Consider the following 16,918-nt stretch of genomic DNA (forward strand, 5'->3'; position numbering starts at 1 on the left):
CGGAACGCTCCTCTATTGATGCATTTTTACATCCCACAGCTTCGGCAGATCGCTTAGCTTGGTTCAACTTCAGCGTAGGAGCGCTCGATCAGTGAGCTATTATGCACTCTTTCAAGGGTGGCTGCTTCTAGGCAAACTTCCTGGCTGTCTCTGCACCCCTACTCCCTTTATCACTGAGAGAGGTCATTTAGGGGCCTTAGTTGGTGATCCGGGTTGTTTCCCTCTCGACGATGAAGCTTATCGCGTCGTCTCACTAGCTGACCTCGACCCCTGTTATTTTGATGTCATATCTAGTATTCAGAATTTACCCAGATAGCTCATTTTATTATTTTTAAAATAATATAATTTAAATTCAAATTACAACTGATTCAAAAAAAAAATATTTATTCAAACACGACTTAAATTGAATCCAACCCATTGAACAAAATGGAAGACTTAACCCGTAAATAGGTATATTTTTAACCTACCTTGCCCTACTTTTCTTTTCTTCCATAAAGTAAGCTCATGCAAAAAAACAAAACATAAAAAAAAAAGCAATTAAAAAAATTATAGAATCTATTGAATATCACCCAAATATCCTCCTTTTATTTATTCCCCACTATATATAATCAACTCAATGTTGCCACCTTGTTGAATGTTCAGTCTATGAATAAGTTTTTCTAATACAAAATCCCTTTTTTAGCCACCAAAAAAAATCGATTGAAAATTTTCATGGATTCCATTAAGGCAAAGAAGGTTCAAGCAATGAAGAAATATAGGAAAACCCAGTTTTTAAGTCATAATTTTCTTCATTTTGTGGCTGTTTTTGGGATTTTAATTCTTAGTTCATTTTGGTCCATTAATCCTTCTTTATGTTCATCAATGAAGCAATTTGCTATAATCTCTCTTCCATGTATTTGGTCTTCTTTTTTCAACCCTAAATGTTTGTTTATTGTGGTTAATGTCATTGTTGTATTCCTTGTTGGAGAATCCGGGCTCGTTGGTTCAAAAGTTTCTCCAGTTCGTGATGTTTATGATGAGTATGTCGAGAGGAATCGAAGGGTTAGGGGTGTCTCAGTCTCGACGACGGTGCCTCGAGAGGTGGGAGATTATAAGGCAATGGATTCCGAAGAAGGAAAGGGAGGATTTGATCAAACTGATGAAGAAGAAGAAGAAGAAAAAGGGTTGTTCGAAGTGAAAGAAGTGATAACATCGGAAGCCGAGTCCGGAGAGGAAGAACAAACACGTGAAGTTGAAGAAGAAGAAGGGTCGTTCGAAGTGAAAGACATCATAACATCGAAGGTCGACCCCTTGGAAGAGGAACGAACATGTGAAATTAAAGAAGAAAAAGGGTTGATCGAAGTGCAAGAAACGAAAACATGGAAGGTCGAACATGGAAGGTCGATTGTTAAAGATCATCAAGAGATTGAATTGCCGGAATTTAATAAAAGAGTTGAAGAGTTCATTGCTAGAGTTAATAAACAAAGGTGGATGGAAGCTCAATTATTAGTGTCTTGTAAGGTATAATTATTACTAGATTAGGCCACACACGAGATTATGGTATAAGTAGAAAAAAATAAGTAAAAAAGTTATTAGAAATTAAATGGGTTTCTGTTAAAATGATAAAATCCGAGTTTCGAAGACTATAATATATTAGGTTAAGTTTAAAAAAAATGAAATTTTTAATCATTTTTCAATTGAGTTGTTGATGAAATAATAAATTATTATTTTCTATATTAACTGCATGTAGAAATTATCTTCATATGATTTAAGAAAGTTGATCATGTAAACTTAGTTGTTTATTTTAATTTCACAATGTTTTTTATTTAAATTTTGTTGAAACTAATCCAAGAATAGGCTATATTCAATAATTTTTTTTTCAATATTTAGACATATTTACGGATTAGATCACTCGCTTAAGCTCATATGAAATTTAGGATGGTATAAGCAAAAATATTATGCCCAATAAACAAACTTGGATAAAAAAATCAAACCAATTAAATTATGGGCTAAGCTTGGACTTTCTGGACTCGAGCCAACCCATTTTCTATGTCTATAATATAATATATTAAGTTATTTATATATATTGTATAATTTATAAGACATAATAACTAAATATATAATACTATGATGTAAATATTAAAAATTTGTTAAGATGATTATCTATAAAATTTAATAAAAGAGAATTATATTAAATTAAAATATATAAATATTTTTAAAAAAAAATATAAGTAGGATAAAAGTAAATTTGTATTAATCATTTATAAATATAGACAAGTTTGAATAAAATTTTAAATTCATATTTCGATTGAACATAAGTAATTATAAAATTCATATTTCGATTGGGCTTAAGTAAATATAAAATGTATTAATATTATGCTTAAATTCAACCCAAACTTGGCCAATAAACACCTCTAACTTGGACAAAGCTCAAAAACTGTTCCATTTTCTCATTCCTAAATTAAAAATCAGTATACATACATTTTCTAATTACATATAAGTGAAAGATTACAGTATAAATTTAAACCATTTAATGTGTAACATAAAAAGAGTGAACTACTTGTACAACTTGTTTAACACTGTCTGCTTAAACAGAGACCGGGGTGGGTACTGAAGGAGGGACCTGATTTTCGGCCGGGATTTCAACAAACTCCGAAAGGATTGCCCTGAATTCATCACCACTCATCGTTTCCTTCTCAAGGAGGACTTCGACGATCTTGTCAATGGCTTCACGGTTGTTCCTTATGTGTTGCAACGCAATCTCATAAGCACTGTCTGATATCCTCTTGACGGCAGTATCGATGTCTTCGGCGAGTTTTTCTGACATTGAGTTTCTTGCCATCATTCTCATTATGACGTCGGCGCTTTGGGCTGATGAGTCCATAAGGGACCATGGACCAATTTCAGACATTCCGAATGTCACCACCATCTGCAAAGATTGATTCACAGTTTTGTTAAATTACATTGCTCCGGTATGTAGCAGACAAATCCAGCACAAGACAGTTTCATGGGGGCCATTAAGCATTTCCGTGCCCCTGGATTAAATGGTTCCTAGGTAACTCATGCCAGAGGGATAAACTGGAGATATGCAGGTAATCCAACAAAAGAGACTTGTTCCTAGGTAAGTCATGGCAGAGGGATAAACTGGAGATATGCAGGTAATCCAACAAAAGCGACTTGAACTATAAACCAAGCAACACTATGCTACGAAAAGTTAGGCATATGCAGTAAGGAACTCGTTGCAGAGAATTTCTAATAAAAACCAATCAAGTGGCATAGAACGACAGCTGAATTTTACTGAGCTTGAAGCAGAAGCTTAGAAATGTGGAATTACCTGTTTAGCCAAACCAGTAATCTGCTGCAAATCACCAGCTGCACCTGTTGTCACCTCAGGTTCACCGAAGATGATTTCCTCTGCGGCTCTGCCACCAAGTCCACCAACAATTCTTGCAAAGAGTTGTTGCTTGGAGATCAAGGTAGGGTCATCTGAAGGAATGAACCAGGTAAGACCACGTGCCTGGCCACGTGGAATCAAGGTGACTTTTTGAACAGGATCGTGACCCGGTGTCAAAGTTCTGAGACATGAAGGTATCACGATCGTAAGTTTCTTAAACAGTCATTCTAAAATAAAGACGACGGTATTAACAGATAAAAATGAACAAGCAGGCATAATGAGAGTTGAAAACGTTATTTGAGGTATGAAACACGAAAAGTAAATTAAGATGCTCTTATTTCACTCACCCGCAAATGGCATGGCCAACCTCGTGGTATGCAACCAAGCTTTTGCTCTTTCCATCAGTCATAACTGTTCCTTCCATTCCAGCCACGATCCTATCAATTGAATCATCGATTTCTTTAGATGAAATTGCGGTCTTGCCACGCCGACCAGCCAATATAGCAGCTTCGTTTAACAGATTTGCTAGATCTGCTCCACTAAAACCAGGCGTTCTCATGGCTATAACATCAAATGATACATCAGTTTCGAACTTCTTGTTGCTACCATGAACCTTTAGTATCTCAGTTCTACCTCTGATATCCGGAACATCAACAGTGACCTGCATTAAAGCATCATGTTGGCTACTTTGTTGTGTAGCTTATAAGAATGATACAACATACGAGCAATAATTATATGTTTTTACCTGTCTATCAAACCGTCCTGGCCTCAACAAAGCGGAATCAAGAATGTCAGCTCTGTTAGTTGCTGCAATTACGATGATACCGGTGTTACCCTCGAAACCATCCATTTCGGTCAAAAGCTGGTTAAGAGTTTGCTCTCTCTCGTCATTCCCTCCACCAATACCAGTTCCTCTTTGTCGTCCAACGGCATCAATTTCATCCACAAAGACGATACAGGGGGCATTCTCCTTGGCCTTCTTGAAAAGATCACGAACTCGAGAAGCACCAACACCAACAAACATTTCAACAAACTCGGAACCTGAAATGGAGAAGAACGGCACACCAGCTTCACCAGCAATTGCCTTAGCAAGAAGAGTCTTTCCGGTTCCAGGAGGGCCAATGAGAAGAACACCTTTAGGGATACGAGCCCCGACCGCGGTAAATCTTTCTGGCTTCTTTAAGAACTCCACAACCTCCATGAAGTCCTGCTTTGCTTCATCAACTCCAGCAACATCATCAAATGTTACACCGGTGTTGGGTTCCATTTGAAACTTTGCTTTCGATTGACCAAAAGCAAGGGGAAAACCAGGCCCACCCGGACCTCCCATTCCACCAGAGGATCTCCTTGAAAGAAGGAACAACCCTCCAATCAAGATTAATGGGAATGCTAGATTGCCAATCAAGTTAAATAACAAAGAACCGGAGTCTTCTTGAGCATTATGGGCAGCAAAATCAATGTTCTTCTCCCTAAACTTCTGAAGAAGTTCTTGGCTAAGTCCTGGCAACTGCACACGAACTCGTTGAACACGGTTTCCCAACTCAGGAGAGACAGCTTCCACAATAGCTATCGTTCCATTTTCAAACAAATCCACTTTTTTAACCCTGTCCTTGTCCAAATACTCCAAAAACCTAGAATACGACATTCTCGAGGAAGAAACCCCTTGTTCATCAGCATATGCTTTACCATTTCCTAGTAAAGCCGGAACTCCAATTCCAGCAGTTCCGAGTAATGACTTCAAGAATCCCCTTCTTCCTTCATGTTGTTTATGTTTTAAAGATGCCTTTACGAGTACGGCATTCGATTTCCGACCCAAAGATGAAATGGCAGGGGTAAATACAATATTCCTCCCATAAAATTCTTTACTCAACTTCGATTTTGTTCTGTGAGTAGACGGACCATTTCCTAGCAAGCATGCTGACGATGCTGCCATCTGCATTATAAACAAATAAATCATTGTAACAAAAAAACACTTGAATTATTCAACTATTTGAGTCCATAAGTGCAACCAAGCATAACCCAAATTTTATTTCAAAAAGAAATAAAAAACTCCTTTGTTCCAATCTGAAAACTGAACGGACTCAGCTGCTTGAGTACTCATTAGCATCCTAGCAAGCACTAGACTCCGAGTCTCACTAACAGTCTCAATTTGCGGGTGAATGTAAGTACTGAGGCTGGTGGCCAGAGGCAGATCCTTATAGGAGCTAGGAGTCCTTGCCCCGCCCCCGTCCCCCAAAATTTGAGTAATTATCATTAAGTCCTTTATAATTTTTAGAAAATTAAATTAAACCCTCCAAAATTTTTGGAAATTCTTATTAAGCCCCCTCAAAAAATTGGAAAAATTAATTAAGCCCCAAAACTTAATGCCAAGATATGCTACTCCCACAGCTAAGCTTTAGTGTACTAAAAAGAGAGAAAATAACAGTGAAGTGTGTCTAAGAATGTAAAACTATCATACAGAAAAGGTTTATTTCTACTAATTATCAACCTTAGCATTCACAGCAACCACCACACACGCACAAAAAAAAAATAAAAAAATCCAAACTTTCTTTCCCAAATCTTCAATCACAAAAAAAAAAACCATTATGGAATTCATTACTCAACCAGCTAATTCACAAAGAAAATGTAATTCAAAGGCATATAAACAACATATAAAGATAAAAGACCCACAAAACCAATCACTAATAACTCTTCATTCAAAACAATGAAACTATACTATACCAAGAAAAAAGAGGAAACGGGATTGAAGTTACCTTTGCAAGAATAAGAACTGAGAAAAAAAAAGAAAAAAAAAAGAGGGTATACCAAAATAAGATGATTAAAGCTAGAATGGGTCGCTGTGGAGTAAAGAAATGCCGGAATTGAACTGGAAAATAAAGGGTGATTTTTCGAGATTGGATGTGGTTTGGGAAGAATATACGTGGCGTCTTTAGAATGGCTCTTAATTTGTCAAATTGGGTGCTTGTGTTTTTAACAATTTGCACATCAGTCCTTAAAGGAGATTTTTTTGTAAGGATTTGATTTCCCAGGTTTTATCATGTATGGTTGATAATGTTGTTACGTAACAATTTCCTAAAATTGATTTGACATTTTGATTTAGATTTTTCTTCTATCAAATTTTCATTGGTTGTATAAAAATTGGTACCCACCAATTTTCTTTATTTTTTATAAATAAATAATTTATAATTAAGTGTCTTAATTATATTTTTATACTTATATTTTAAAAATAAAATGGTTATATTTTTCTTTTCTGGAAAGCGAAATTTTATTGATATATGAAACTTTTCCGATTAAGGGATAAAAACACCAATACACAATAATATAGGTCCAAAGTAATAAAATAGGTATAGTGTTTTTTGGTACAACAAATAAATTAAAATCTATAATTAAATTAGACGAGGCCACCCTCTTCTAGAGCAAACATCATGTATCATCGGAACTATTTTATTTGGTGGTGATATGTAAAGCTTTTACAATTAAGGAAATGATAAGATAACAAACATTGGTACGTAAAAATATAAACCCAGCTTTATACATATTATGAAAATCGGTATGAACACCTAGTTGAAATTACTTGATATCCGAATAAAATGTCTAACATGAACTTATTGCTCCGAAGAAAAACGTAAACAATGACACGAACATCATGAATACAAGGGGCATCAACCACTAATTTGAATCTCCTTTAAGTTGGTACATTGAATTTGACAATAATAACATTTGTACCTCATATCTCCATGCTCATGACACCATTATTGATACACAGAATTAACGGAACTGGAAAAGAAGAGAGAGTGGTGTCAAAGAAGACCAGTTCACTCATTCTAAAATCGAGAGTCTGACAGATAGAGTGTCTCATAGAAATGCTTAGCATATTAAGGTTTTGATATATTTAATTATTTTTATATATTAATTTTTATATTAGTAAAAAAATTCTTATTTTTACATATTCATGCAATTTAAAATTGTAAAAAGGAAATCTTAATCCTATCTGAATTTCTTTATTATTGTTTAGCTTGATTTTTAATATTTTTTATTTTGGATAATAAAATATCTCATGCTTTTTAAATTAAAGTGGATTATTTTAAAAATACATCCTTTCAAAATGTATATATATAAATTTATCCGATTCATCTCATGTCTAATTATCTTAAACAATAATATTGTTATTCATAATTATCTTTGAGATTTTTGTATTTTATTTTTTAAAATAGTTTTAAATAAAATAATTATTTAATCTTTTAAAATTACTTTTTATAAGATAAATTAAAATATAAAAAACAAATTTGAAATAATTTTAAAATGAAAATTATCCCACCAATCATCTTATAAAATAAAATAAAAAATTTGAAAATTATCTCAACAGTTATCTTTGGCTTGGGGTTTGTATTCGATTATAAATATCATATCTGCAAACACAGATAAAACTTAGGTTATATCAGAAAATTAAAAATATGTGGCAAATTATTTATTTATTTAATAATTTTTTAGATTTCATCTTTTCATTATTATATTCATAAATTTTATCATTTTTTATAATTTATTTAATATGTAATAATTATTAACGTTTATTAGATATAAATTTTGGAAATAATAAAAGATAGTTCTTTAAAGAGAATGAATTATAGTCTGAATCAATAAATTTATTTAATGTAAATCCTTATTTTGTAACATATGTTTAATATAAAAAAAACTATATTATCCAACAATTAATTTCACTATTTTTTAACTTAATTTAATTAATTTCAAATGGTTCATGGTTCAGCCAATCTAACCCTTCTTTAATATATTTGGGTTTAAACATAAATCAATGCTTGCATTATACAAATAAAAATAAAATAAAATTCAAACCAAAACGACCAAAGACGAATAAAGAAAAAAAGATAATAATAAATATTAACATAAATGAGTTTTTTTTTTTCAAAACAACATATTTTTAAATAATTGGTTGTGTGTGATTGTATCTCTTCGGAGATTCAATTGGGATTTTGAGTAGAATTTTTTTTTAAATTTATAAGTGCAAATTATAATACAAATTATAAATATATGTGGAAATAATTACAAAATAGAATCATACCAATACAAAATATAAACAGATGAAAAATCGAAATATAACCGAATAAAACCCAATGCTTGATATGATTTAAGACATATGTATAACATTGCATATGGTAGAACTCGAACCTGAATACTCAAAAACCCAATGCCTCAACCTGTACTCAAAGCCCCGTAATAATGTTAATGATCAAATTATAAACTTTCAATGACCAAACTCAAAACCCCGAATAATTGAGTGGCCACGGGGAAAGTTTACCGCCTACCCCAAAAGATAATAAACAAGAAATTCAAACAATTTTAAGTTGAGATCTAAACCATAACAGCAAACATGGTAGATATCACATTTCAAGTGAATGTTATAATATTTACTTTGGGTTTTAATGAACTTCACATGCCACAATAATTACCATAATCCATCAAAATTTGCCCTAAAATTTAAAATAAAGCACATGATGCACTAGTAAGTTTACAACTAGCACTAAGATAATATGTCAAAGCCGACAAAAATTTACAATCAAGAATTTGCTTGCAATAGCTATAATCACATATAATATATATAATATATATTGAAGTGATAAGTGGTTACATTTTACCTGCTGGAAGTATGATCCACAGGAAACCTTTTTGCTGTGTACTTTTTCTTTTTTTTTCCAATTTGATGAAGAAATTGATTTAAAGCATTTTGACCAAACTTTAGGGCAGCTATAACTATAACTTCAAGAAATTGTGTAAAGTGTCATCCTCAATGGATTTGATGTTCCAATTGCGTTGTCTGCTATCTGCATCTGCCGATGATATATCTAGGACCCTATTATGATAAGCATATAAGGTACGACGATGACCGATACTGATATATGTGATGCCCGCCGCCTTCATCTTCTCGTACAAATGGGCCTGTATATGGAATTTAAGCACAACACAATTAATGTAAATCTTAATCTTGGATGGGAGAATGGTTTTTAACACTCTAGAAAGGGAGCGCAACCAAAAATTAAGATCCAATTGTTAATAATGTTTCTTTCTCTTTTTTTTTTTTGTTAAATTTGTTGGTGACACATTCTGAAATACAAAAAAAGAAAAAAAAACTCACTTGGTAGCAATGTAACTAAAAAATAACATTGTAATGAACATGAATTTAACAAAATAGTCTTAAGTGTATTAACACTTAGACCTGAATTTTGAAATCTGAAAAGTGGAGGGATTAAGTTCTTAGAAATAAAAGTATGGGAACTAAATTTCAAATTTATGAAGTGTACAGAGACTTATGACATATTTTAACATTGTAGAACTACCAGCAAACTATATGTTAAGGATACCTTCCCCAAGGTATTATTTTTTGTGCTTTTCTAGAACTACCAGCAAACTATATGTTAAGGATATCTTAATTATAGTTTCTTATTCTACAAGTTAATTTTATATTCTTATTCTACAAGACTAAAACCCTGTGTAACCTTAACGGACAATTCTTAGTAATAAAATAAGACAGACTTTGATTCAAATTATTGAGGTTTAAGACTCTCTCCCTAACGAGTCCAAGGTTAAGAGCTCCCTGATGAGTTACATATATATTATAAATCATACAACTAGGGTAAAACTTTATCAATCGAAGCAGGTTATTTCCCATGAACCGCCATGTGACACAATCCATAACCCGTGAACATAACCCTGTGTAGCAGGAATAATTTTCATTTGGCTATTACTATGTTCTCCCATTCTTTGCGGTCCAAAGGTGTCAGTTACATTACAAGCAAAGAATATGAATATTATTTACTTGGGCAAGGACATTGAATATGAGACATTCATCTAAAAAAACCCTCAATAACACGAAGCTAAGGAGAAGTCTAGAGTTCATAAGACCACATGGCTTCACAAAAATAGAGAGTATAAATTTTAGAATTCAAACATACCTCATTGACCTCGTCCAAAGCACTGGTGGATTCATCCAATAGGGCCAACTTTGGTTTAGAAAGCAACAAACGTGCAAAAGCAAGGCGTTGTTGCTCGCCAAGGGAAAGAACACTGGACCACTCATATACCGTGTCAAGACCTTTGAAGCGAGACAATATATAGCCAATGCGGACATCTTCTAAAACCTGTGTTAAATCATCTGTTGTAGGAACAGGGACGTGATGCTTTTCACTCACATTTTTAGACTTTGGAACTTGCGTCAAGAAAGGCAATGAACCTGCAATTTCAGGTCAATAAAGCTTCAACATTTTCCTCCTGTTCTCTTTAGCAGGATAAAAGTACCATATGGATGAAAATGGATGCAAATAGACTCACACATTAATAAAAAATAAAATTGAAAAGAACCATAATATAGCCAATCAAATAACGTTAGAAGTTAATAGAAAAAATAGATGGTTGATGCCATCTCCAAAGAATAATAAGTTAAAGTGAACCCAGGATTTTTCATCTTTCCGACAAACCATGAGAGGCATCTAGTTTTTGGACTAACTGCCCTTGGGAAACTCCTTTTGAGTGTCATCACAATATTTTATCAACCCAAGCAACCACTGCCCCACCACTCTCACTTTCCTCCTCCCTCTTTCTCTCCCAGCAAATTCCCCCTAAAAGAATATTGTAATTGTCAAAATATACCTACAAAAGCCAACCTAAAATATCAAAGATGATCCTAAAACCAATCCAAAAGTAAAAAAATTATTCAAAACAATTTTAAATACTCCCTCCATGTCCTGAAAAGAGCACGTCTCACACCCAGACCAAGTAATCAATTTTCATATTGTTCAGAGGTGCTATCCCACATCAATTGAATATTTGATTTCCTATGGTCTTGTATATAAATTGGGCTGCTCCACCTATTACCAATTTGTTTTAGGTTGGATGTTGCATAACCCCATGTGAGGTTGATGATCCCAGGTAAGGTCCATGTGTAGGCCCTTGTAGAGTTATATGTGAGAGTGTGTGTTAAACGGTGTTATCTCACATTGATTTAGTTTACCACGGTACTATATTCAAGTAGGGCTACTCCGTGTATAAACAATTGGTTTTAAGTTGGAAGCTTAGGACATGTATAGTTAGAAGTTAGATAAGATTTATGATCCATTACAAACTTTTAAGTTCTAATGATTTATTTTAAAGTTTTTGATTACTAATTAGAGAGTACTTGATAGAATATTATAAAGGGGAAACAGCTATAAATGTTAAGTAGCTAAAAACTAATTAGGTATGGTACAAATTAGACAACATATTCCTTAGAAGCCAAAAATATAATGTTTGCATAGTGCTAGGAAAGCCTCAAAACTCACACATTGATTTGCATCAAATATTGAACAATGTATGCACAAAGTACAGAAGGAATCCGTATTTTATAATAGAAGAGTTGTTATGAATAAATTTCTGGTGAATGTTAGCTGATCAGATAACAGATCGGTTGCATCAAGATTAGATGGAGATGGTATATATTTCTTTCAAGGAAAATGAATTTCCTTCCATGCATCCTGCTTTTCTGGTTTTAAATTATGTATAACTAATTACACATTCAGAAAAAAAAAAAAAAAAGTTTGCTTTGCTCATTCTAAAACTTGCAAATGCTTTTTAAATCAGTTAAGGTATGTGGATTTGTTATTTAGGCAGGACATACCTCCAGGTTTGGCGGTATCTGACACAACTACCTCTTCAGTCCATGTTGGATAAAGCAATTGCTGACGAAGTGAGCCCAAAACCATATATGGCCTTTGAGGAAGGAAAAACACACTTTTAGAATTACTATTTATGGGTCTTCCGAACTCCTCATTCACATTTGCAGAATTTTGTTCAACAGGAGCCATTTCTGAAGAAGTGGGTGATTGAGCATCACCTGCTTTCTCCACATAGAATGTGATTTTCCCTTTTCCAGTACTCCAAAGACCAGCCAGTGCTCTAAGCAAAGAAGTTTTGCCACTACCACTAGGTCCTACTACCTATTTAAAAAACAAACATCTTTAGCCCTACCTGTCAACTCAGTATATACATATATATAGTATATATGCAGGCTCAAAATATTGAATCTACAATCTATGCTACTAACCAACAAATTATCTTTTTCATCGATCGCAAATGTTAAGTCTCTAACAAGTGTAGAGTTACTTTTTGGTGTCTTTAGAGTCAAATTTTCTACATCCAGCAATCTCGGAGATGTGGTTGGTGGTGTGGATCCATTAGAATCCAAAACTTGGGACCCTCTGACATGAGAATACGTAAGATTAATATACTCCATGGGATCAGAGAGAGACTTGGATCTGCTGCTATCCAGAATATCATCAAATTCACCTGAACATGTGTTTGGAGTCAAAAGTATTATCATTGGATAGATAATTAACTTAGTCAAACAAAAAACAGATAATGCATAGCATAACAGGCAAACAATGAAAAACACTACAACCAATCAGAAAGATTTCACAGATGATGGATGAGGCAACAAATCAACAATAATTATCACCAAGAAACAGATTGAATGATCTAGACGATGGCTAGTTGGTCTATGAAATGCCTTTCATGAATCTCTAAACTTGCATGACTAAATCTTGCTATCCAGATTTTTTATTCTTTTGAGGATTGCTATCGAGAATGGAAGTATATTCCAATGGGATTTTTTTTCAGTCATAAATGTTGAAAAAGCTGTATATTTAAGTTTCAGATAAACAAATGAAAAGTGTTGCTTTCAGTGCTAAAAAGGTATGCTATAGTCTTCCCATTTATCACAACTAAGTGCAGAATCACCCATTTCTTCTACAATTGTAGTCTCTGAAGAAAAGCTATGGAACCTAATAAAATTATGAAAAGATATAAAGAAAATGGAATCACCATACCAAGTCTGTCAATGATCGCTGAAAAGGCACTAATTGCTTGAAATTGATATACGACCAAGGAGACGTCCCCAAGGATATGACTAAAAGCTGATACAGACTGATTAATGACACCAAACTCAATTTTTCCAGAGAAATACATAGGAGCGACAACAGCAGCGGGGACAATCTGAATGAGGTATCGGTAGCCATTGGTGAAAAACTCAAGATTTCTGGAAGATATCAACAGTTGCTGCACAAGGAATGGAACAAAAGAACTGATGCATAAGATGGTTACATAGCAGTACAACCACAAGTCAGGGACAAGACTGCAAGAGATAACATCAAAGCAAGAAGAAGATACAGCCATTTTGTTGAATATTTAAACTAAGGGAAATGGCACAAGTTTAGGCAACCGAAGTGAGAGAATATTGAGAATATGCTTGCTTACAGTTAAGTTTTCAAAAGCACTTGTGAAGCGCTGCAACAAAAGTTGCAGTTCATTATCTTCACCACCATAGAAAGCAATGGATTCAGCATTTTCTCGGACACGAACAAGTCCATAACGGAAGTCAGCTTCTTTCTTCTCTTGAAGGAAATTAAGAGTAACCAATCCCTGAAATAACAAATGACACAAAAGTAGAAAGCAAAATTATGGTCGAACTGTCCAAAAAAAAAAAGAGGTAGTGTAAGTGGGATAGGGATACAATACCTTGCCAAGAAAGATGCTAATAACTGTTCCACCAATGGAATAGAGAAGAAGTACTACAAACAAGGGAGGATAGATAGTGTACAAGATATTGCTGAAGGATATCAAATCAACGGCAGCATTGAAGAGCGTCAAAGAGAAAGAAAGGGCAGTGGAAGTAAAGGAACTAAGATCATCCACTATGCGCTGGTCGGGGTTATCAATAATTGACTGAGATTGGATTTTGTAAAAGGTCCGATCAGTGAGATACCGTTGCATGAAATAGCTTGTCATCCAACATCTCCATCTTAAAGAAAGAGTTTCCCTTGCATAATCTCTCAAAACGAAAAACTGAAAGCTAGAACAAAAACATAAACTAACTTAAGAAGAACAACCAACAAATGTAACATAAATCGATGGCAGAGCAAGAAGTAGCTAAAGAATGACACTATTGCTAGCAGTGTTAATGCAAGTACCCACAATGAGGTACCCTTAGTCACAGTCCAATCCTTAGCCAATTGGAGTGTGATCATTTTCTCCCCTCAACACTAGCCCCTACACATGGATGGGGTTCCCACAAACGGCACTATGGTTGATACACAACAATTACACGCACTTGTCTTAAAGAACAAGCCAAAGAATGAAATAATATTGCTAGCTCAGCAAAACATAAGTGCTCACCGGAATTCCACCAGCAAAGCCACAAAGATAGTACAGAAGTTGCTTGGTGAATTGTTCCTCGTCTTTATCTATATCATATGATAACGAATTAGAAAACAACACTGAAGGAAACTGAAAAGAAAAGGATCGATTGCATCAAATGTCCCTAAATCATCACCTAAATTTCAAAATGTTTTAATTGAATCCTACAAACGTTACTTCAATCAAGTACTTCCCTCAGTTTAGACAAAGCATTTTGAGCTCGTGTACCTACTGTATAATCTATAGTCTAAGGGGTCAATTAGAACGTAAAGTTAGCACCAATTTTGAATCTGGACTACAGTTTAAGGAAAACTACTGTAATTGAACCCAAAAAAAGAAAAAAAAGAACATACTTGCTAGCGCATTGAAGAAATCACGACCAAGGAAATTGAAACCGACACTGATGCCAGTAGTGGCAAGAGTGAGAGCGAAAACACCAGCTAACTGAAGCCTAGCTTGAACCTTATCATCAGAGAACCAATAAGGAGCAGCCACCTTCCAGAATCTACGAAACAACATGTTTAAGTCAGAGAACTTCCTCTCCTCTCCTTCGTCCTTAAAAGGCGGTGGCGGCGGCGGCAATTGAGATTGGGACTTGGACTGTGAAGTCGATGCAAAACACTTGATATTCAATGGATTTGAATTTCTAGTTTCGAGACACTTAGGCTTGGAGAAGAGTGGATGGTGATGAATATGGTGGCCATTGGAGGGTTCGAAAGGGGAAGTGGTACTGTGTAAGCGTAAATATGGGTACGAGCACAACGCCATTTGTGCTACAATCATTGTGTTTTTTTTCTTTTTCTGGTATGGTATGGAAGAGATATTTTTTTGTGGTTTGGTTTTGTAATGTAAATGTTATCAGAAGAGAAGTTGTGGTATGCTGCGCTTCACTTTGGACTGTGATGTTTTCGTACTAATTCGGTTCGGTTCTGATCGGTTTTTTTATTTTTTTATTTTATATTTTTAGACTGCTAATATTATTATAAAAAAATTTATATTACTAGTTAAATTATATTTTATCTTTTTTACTAAATAATGATTAGATCATAAAGTAAATTTTTCATTCTATTAAAATTTTATCTATTTTTATTACTAATAGTCTGTATATGTATGTCGACATGGCACGTTAGGTCTAATTATTTAGTTTTTTTGTCACTTACATTAATTTTTAAGAGTATAAATGGGCCACCATGGTACTTTTTCAAGAATAAAATGTAATATAATTCTTAATACATGAGTCTTTATAGTGCTTTTACCTTTTAAGATTCTATTTTGACAAAATAAATTTTATTTTATTACTTTTTAATGTATATATATATCTAAACACGATTTTAGAAAAACTTTTAAACTGACAAAGATACAATTTATTTTCTATCATAATATTAAATTGACATTTAAAATTATTAGTTAAAACTCTATTCATGCAGTGTAACTCATGTAAGGCAAGATTTTCCTAAACTGATCTGACTCAACTAATCGAGGAATTAAATTTGTCTTGACCCATTCCAAAACTCAATTAAAAAAAAAACTATATGTGGGTTGGATTGAATTGGAACTTGTTTGATCTAAGTTTTTTTTTATCGTTCTAGGAGAAACTCCTTAGGGTAGGACAAAGTTGTTTTTGACCATCCGATTTTGATTTTATTTTCATCAAACCAATTTGGTTAAGAAATTACAAGAATGTTTTTTCGTAATTAAAATATCTCATATTATAATAGGGTATTTTAATATTTTTCACATTTAAAAAAACCAATTAAAATATATATAGTAGGATTTAAACCCACCACGTCAATTACATTAATAAAACTTTTAATTTACCACGCAACTAGAGCTTTATTTTAATTTTTTTAATAATTTTTTTTATTATGTACATTTTATTACTTCCATTCTATATTTATACTTGTTACTTTAAACTTTTGATTGGCTTGTTGTCATAAGTCAACTGAGTAGCAATTGGATTGTATTTATTAATAGCGTATATATTTAATGTGTTATTATTAATTAGTTTTGAAACATAAGTTTCATTATTTATTATATATTATTTTTAAACACACCTTCGTATTTAAATTTTTATTTTTACCCACATAAACGTGTGATAGGATTTTTAATAAATATTTAAATTTGTTTTTTTTCAAATTTTATTTTATATATTACCACTTAACTTTGAAATGTTTTTCTTCTTTCAACCCAATTCAAAAATTTACAAAAATATTTTTATATTATATTAATTTTATAAAATTAAGATAGATATTATTAATTAAAGTTAATAAATTCTAATTTAAAAATATAAGAAAACATAAAATTAAAATA

The 16,918-nt window shown here is 33.2% G+C and overlaps 3 protein-coding genes across 4 annotated transcripts; 1 reads left to right on the forward strand and 2 right to left on the reverse strand.

Annotated features, from left to right (window-relative positions):
- Window positions 1-623: 623 nt before the first annotated feature.
- On the forward strand, window positions 624-1,769 carry LOC121232205 (cilia- and flagella-associated protein 251). Its single transcript, XM_041117754.1, has one exon. The coding sequence runs from the start codon at window positions 712-714 to the stop codon at window positions 1,504-1,506; it is 795 nt and encodes a 264-aa protein (XP_040973688.1). The 5' UTR covers window positions 624-711; the 3' UTR covers window positions 1,507-1,769.
- A 629-nt stretch (window positions 1,770-2,398) lies between these two features.
- Window positions 2,399-6,387, reverse strand: LOC107933089 (ATP-dependent zinc metalloprotease FTSH 2, chloroplastic). Of its 2 annotated transcripts, none has more exons than XM_016865239.2 (5): window positions 6,127-6,387; window positions 4,119-5,306; window positions 3,721-4,034; window positions 3,314-3,554; window positions 2,399-2,908 (listed from the first exon to the last, which is right to left on the reverse strand). In XM_016865239.2, the coding sequence occupies exons 2-5, from the start codon at window positions 5,304-5,306 to the stop codon at window positions 2,567-2,569; spliced, it is 2,085 nt and encodes a 694-aa protein (XP_016720728.2). In that variant the 5' UTR covers window positions 6,127-6,387; the 3' UTR covers window positions 2,399-2,566. The 2 variants fall into 2 exon arrangements, with proteins under 2 accessions (XP_016720728.2, XP_016720729.2); XM_016865240.2 differs by having other exon boundaries at window positions 6,179-6,316.
- A 2,361-nt stretch (window positions 6,388-8,748) lies between these two features.
- On the reverse strand, window positions 8,749-15,510 carry LOC107933109 (ABC transporter D family member 2, chloroplastic). The gene is made up of 9 exons (XM_016865260.2): window positions 14,962-15,510; window positions 14,588-14,655; window positions 13,931-14,257; window positions 13,670-13,834; window positions 13,243-13,471; window positions 12,462-12,703; window positions 12,036-12,354; window positions 10,339-10,616; window positions 8,749-9,325 (listed from the first exon to the last, which is right to left on the reverse strand). The coding sequence occupies exons 1-9, from the start codon at window positions 15,389-15,391 to the stop codon at window positions 9,140-9,142; spliced, it is 2,244 nt and encodes a 747-aa protein (XP_016720749.2). The 5' UTR covers window positions 15,392-15,510; the 3' UTR covers window positions 8,749-9,139.
- Window positions 15,511-16,918: the final 1,408 nt, after the last annotated feature.

Source organism: Gossypium hirsutum, chromosome A01 (genome assembly GCF_007990345.1).
Source record: "Gossypium hirsutum isolate 1008001.06 chromosome A01, Gossypium_hirsutum_v2.1, whole genome shotgun sequence".
Taxonomy (NCBI): domain Eukaryota; kingdom Viridiplantae; phylum Streptophyta; class Magnoliopsida; order Malvales; family Malvaceae; genus Gossypium; species Gossypium hirsutum.